This window comes from Boleophthalmus pectinirostris, unplaced genomic scaffold (assembly GCF_026225935.1).
Source record: "Boleophthalmus pectinirostris isolate CB_2022bp ecotype Guang Dong unplaced genomic scaffold, ASM2622593v1 HiC_scaffold_2, whole genome shotgun sequence".
Lineage (NCBI taxonomy): Eukaryota > Metazoa > Chordata > Actinopteri > Gobiiformes > Gobiidae > Boleophthalmus > Boleophthalmus pectinirostris.
This window is the reverse complement of record NW_026571152.1, coordinates 29,527,578-29,532,584: the sequence shown is the minus strand read 5'-3', so window position 1 is coordinate 29,532,584 and position 5,007 is coordinate 29,527,578. Positions and strand designations below refer to the sequence as shown.

General features: G+C 44.6%; 1 protein-coding gene across 1 annotated transcript; it reads left to right on the top strand.

Annotated features, from left to right (window-relative positions):
* The first annotated feature begins 493 nt into the window (after positions 1-493).
* LOC110169592 (zinc finger protein 710) lies at positions 494-4,512 on the top strand. The gene is made up of 5 exons (XM_020935145.2): positions 494-545; positions 1,468-2,838; positions 2,947-3,138; positions 3,731-3,905; positions 4,131-4,512. The coding sequence occupies exons 1-5, from the start codon at positions 501-503 to the stop codon at positions 4,328-4,330; spliced, it is 1,983 nt and encodes a 660-aa protein (XP_020790804.2). The 5' UTR covers positions 494-500; the 3' UTR covers positions 4,331-4,512.
* Positions 4,513-5,007: the final 495 nt, after the last annotated feature.

The following is a 5,007-nucleotide window of genomic DNA, read 5'->3' as shown; positions in this document are numbered from 1 at the left end:
TCAATTGGCCAACAGTACTGATGCATTCAAAGTTGAAAATTGCAATAATTAGTGTTCATCATTTAACTGGTAGTTGGTGTGCTCTGTTCAAGGCTTGGTGCAAACCTTGTTAGTTTTGTTAGATGTGGTTGATTGCAGTAGTTTCATATAATATCATTATCTTCTTGTTGTGAATAAATAAGGGAGGGACAAGTAGAATGGTATAAGCTGTGGCAGAAAAAGAAGCTTTGTGTAATGAAAAAGCTGTAAAAAGGAAAAAAAAAAAAAAAAAAAAAAAAAAAAGAGAAGTATGAAGACGAAGAGGAAGAGCAGAAAAGGAGTGATGCTGTTGTGGAGGGAGAGAATGGTGGTGGGAAGGGGAGGAGAGGAAGGGGGGGTGCAGCCCAGTCAGTTCAGATAAGAGCAACAGTAAGAGAGGGAGGGGGGGAGCTGGCCCCGCCCACTCTCCTCCTAGCACTTATAAAGAGCAGAGGATTTTTTTGACTCATTTCTGCTGGAGGATGAGATCGGTGAAACTGCTCGCACATGACCCCGGGAGCACTGTGGTGAGTGAGGGCTCCGGTAGGATGTACATGTGTGTTTCGTCTTCCTGTTGCTGCTGCTTGTTTCCTGTTCTCACTAATTGTGTGGTTTTAGGTGTCTTTGACTTGGCAACTTTAAGAGACCTACCTAGTGCACACTACAGCTGGGACACTTTCACTTTCTGTCCTGCAGTCTGTGTTTACCATTTGTATAGTTCTTTTGCTTTTGACCATGTTTTGTCCCTCCTGCCCCCCTCTTCCTTTCCTCCTCTCTTCACATGCACACACTCTCTCTCTTCCCCCCTCCTTGGTTTCCTCCCTCTTTTCTTTATCTTTCACAGTCTTGCTCCTCGCCTCCCCCGCCTCCCTCCCTCCTTCCTTCTTCCCTGTTCTGTCTCCACCACTTACACCCAGCCAGTTTGTCTGTTTCACTACTTTAAAAGCAGTCATTTTAAATGGTGTTTCTCAGCCACTTCTCACTTTTGGTTCTGTTTTGTTCGCTTGTTCAATCCTTTTCATTATTCTGTCTCAGTGGTTTAGAAATACACCACACCCTTAATTTTACTTTGTGTCCTTTAGGATATCATAATCAAATTTTCTTCTGTATGACAATGCTTACATGAGGGTTAGCTTCTCTTTGACTGACAACTGTCTGTTTATAAAAACATGACAGTAATGTTAGAATGTCTAATATATGGCATGTGGAACTGTCCAGCAGTGTGCGGACAACTTGAGTTCTTACAAATGAAACTGTAGTTCTCTTTGTGGTGTGAATTAATCTAAGGCCATGAGAAGGAAGCTGCAAAAACAGCATGATTTCTGCTTGTCACATTAGTTTGTGGAAGATACTATGGGGAAGTGAAAGACACGACTGTGGATTATTTTTGTATGCACTGTTCTTTGCTCTGTCCTTTGCGCACGTGTGATGTTTTGTGTTCATTGGCAGGAGGAAAGAGGCTGCCACACACAAGTAATGTACCCAAAGAAGACACTGTGTTTCATGGAAGTGGGGACACAGACTGAGCCCGTGGTGGTACTGTCCCTGGCTCAGGCTGCCGTCCTGGGCCTCATCTCACAGAATGAGATCTTCAGAGGAACTATAGCCCCCAATGGTTTCTACAATGGAGAGCCTAAAGACTGTGCCCCCCCTCCACAGGAGGAGGGCATGGAGTATGAGTATGCTGACCAGCTTATTGGAGCAAATGGGGACTACTTGCGGGATCCTGCCAGAGACACAGAAGCTCAATGCAAAGAGAGGAGACGACCTCAGGGGAAGGACCTGAGACGGGACTGTCCACACAAAACGCCCAGCCCAGGAGCTCACATCAAAGGGGAAAGGCTGGAGTGTGACAGCCACCCATCATGTACCCTAAACAGACATGTTGAGGTGGACAAGCAGCAGGCGTCTCCAAAAGAGGAGCTGGTCAGTGTCATACACACAACTTCACCACAAGATGGTGCCTCTGTAGAGGAAGTGGAAACCGAGAGGCAGGAAGAGGCCTTGAACCTTAAGATCAGTGGGGACAATGACAGTTCACAGGAGAAAAGTTACTATGAGTCCAGTGAGCAGGCCTACGAGAGCTCTGAGGAGCCCCCACATGCCGAGTATGAGGGAAGTGCACAGGCCATGCTGTGGTCTGACCCAGAGGGTCTTGCCCGACGAATGCAGATCGACCGCCTGGACATCAACGTCCAGATTGATGAGTCGTACTGTGTGGACGTGGGAGAGGGTTTAAAACGCTGGAAATGTCGCATGTGTGAAAAGTCGTACACATCCAAATATAACCTGGTCACTCATATATTGGGACACAGTGGCATCAAGCCCCATGAGTGTGTGCACTGTGGAAAGCTGTTTAAACAGCCCAGCCACCTCCAGACCCACCTGCTGACCCACCAAGGCACACGGCCACACAAGTGCACCGTGTGTGAGAAGGCATTCACGCAGACCAGCCATCTAAAGAGACATATGCTCCAGCATTCAGACATCAAGCCCTACGCCTGCCGCTTCTGTGGCCGGGGCTTCGCCTACCCCAGTGAGCTCAGGACCCACGAGAACAAGCATGAGAGCGGCCAGTGCCACGTCTGTGCCCAGTGTGGACTGGAGTTTCCCAGCTACGCCCACCTCAAACGCCATCAGGCCAGCCACCAAGGCCCGACCAGCTATCAGTGCAGCGAGTGCAACAAGTGCTTCTCCTACCGCAGCCAACTCCAGAACCATGTCCTCAAACACCAGAACGTGCGGCCCTACGTCTGCCCCGAGTGTGGCATGGAGTTTGTTCAGATCCACCACCTGAGACAACATGCTCTAACACACAAGGTACAGCAACTCAAGGGCTCAAAGTCAAGGTCTAATCTCATGCAGAAATAACTTATATAGCCTAAAACTGCAGCCAAATGAATAACTCTGATGTATTTGTTTGAACAGGGCATGAAGGAGTTCAAATGTGATGTGTGCTCCAGAGAGTTCACATTGTCGGCCAACCTGAAGAGACACATGCTGATCCATGCCAGCGTCAGGCCCTTCCAGTGCCACATCTGTTTCAAGACCTTTGTCCAAAAACAGACTCTGAAAACACACATGATCGTCCATCTGCCCGTTAAGCCCTTCAAATGCAAGGTGAGGATCCACAAACAGGTTTCTGACATGTAAAGCCACTGTAAGAAAGGAAACTGTGCCTTATTCTGCTGCTTGTTATTAACACTATGTATCATGTTGTCCTGTATGCATCGCTCACACTCACACTTATGCTCACATGTGTTGTTTTGAAGTTGGGTTCAGCTGATTTCACATCAACTCAGGGTCAGTTCTGTGGTCTAACAACTTCTCTAGTCACAGCTGCCCACAGACAAAGTGACAGAAATGTGGGATCTGCACTTACAGCCCCTGACCTCCACCAGTCCCACACTCACAGGCAGTCACACAAGGTGTCTTGCTCAAAGGCATAATAACAGTTAAAACTAGAATTGAGCTGTAAATCTTCTGGTTTAATGAATGAAGTAAATGCCACATCTTTTTAAAATAACAATTTGTGAGTGCAGAATACATGACTACTGCAAAAATACTGTGCTTCAGCTGAAGTTACATTCATTTTACTGGACCAAAACAATTGTTTTTATGATATAAATAACACTAAACAATATTATACGTGTTTTAAAATTATGATATTTTTTCTCTATTGATTTATTCTTTCTTTATTGATTTTTTATAGGTGTGTGGAAAGTCATTCAACAGGATGTACAACCTCCTAGGTCACATGCATCTCCACGCAGGCAACAAGCCCTTCAAGTGTCCTTACTGCACCAGCAAGTTCAACCTGAAAGGCAACCTCAGCCGCCACATGAAGGTCAAGCACGGCATCCTGGACACCAGCATTGATGGGCCAGGTACGTTCAGGTTTTAGAAGTCATTATTTTCTTCAAATTACACTATACTAGGCTCTTTATAATCATAAATATCACATTCACCAATACATTAAAGCTATTTCCTCTTTTCGTTTTCGTTTGTTGCACAGTGATTTGGCTTTTAGCACATTTTCTTTTCTTCTTGACGCAAAATTAAAGTTGATGAAAGTCTTTAAATTGGATGTTTTTTTCTGTCTGTCTCCTCAGAACCTTCTCAAGATGCAGATGGTCAGGAAGACTACGAGGAAAACTTTGACTACAGTGAAAGAGAAAATCGAGGCAGTATCAACAACAGCACCAACAACTCTGCAGAAATTAACAAACTGTCATCCATGGCGTATTATGGTGCCTATGGGAAAAACACAGGGCGATACAGCCTTCCAGAGATGATCAAAACGAACCCATAACTTATCGCTTTAAGATGCACAGAAAACCAGAATGCTGTTTTTCTTCTACATATTGCACATACTGCCCACACTGGCTAAAATATATATATATAAAAATAAAAAATATACTGTTTTCCTTTTTAAGGTAATTGCTCTTAAAGGTGTCATGTGCTACAGTGCTCACAGATAAAAGTTTAAAAGTATGTTTGCGTTACTCTCATTGTGTCATGAAACCCGTTCAACCCACAGGCTCCTCACACAGAGCAGAAGTAGCAGTCAAATGTTTCATTTAAGTTGAACTTAACTGGGTTGAAAGTAGAAATGTCACCATATGGCAATTTTGTCGTCTCACACTATTATCAGGATGTGGTAACTTTAAAAAGGGAAGTATACTGTCATATTGATCCTTTGCACATTTTCAAAGTGCCAATAAAACTGTATTAAAGGTGAGCCAGGGTGTTTAGAGAATGGTTTGCACTTGTAATGATCTTTAGAGGTTTGCTGAAGTCTATTAATGCACAATGGTAGTAACTCCTATAACCAGCTGCCCTGGGGAAGTGACAGAAGCAAAGCTCCCAATTTGAGCCATCGGCCCCCCGATTACCTTGTCTGACCAGCCAAAACCACATGCTTAATTTAACCAAGTAAGAGAGCAGGTAGGTTCTATAGCCAACAGTACCAAAAAACAAAACAAAAAA

Bases quoted from the DNA above. Each gene is read 5' to 3' on its own strand.
- LOC110169592 (XM_020935145.2), top strand. From the start codon at position 501: ATGAGATCGGTGAAACTGCTCGCACATGACCCCGGGAGCACTGTG. The intron at 546-1,467 runs GTGAGTGAGGGC...GTTCATTGGCAG, and splicing joins ATGACCCCGGGAGCACTGTG to GAGGAAAGAGGCTGCCACAC. The intron at 2,839-2,946 runs GTACAGCAACTC...TTGTTTGAACAG, and splicing joins AACATGCTCTAACACACAAG to GGCATGAAGGAGTTCAAATG.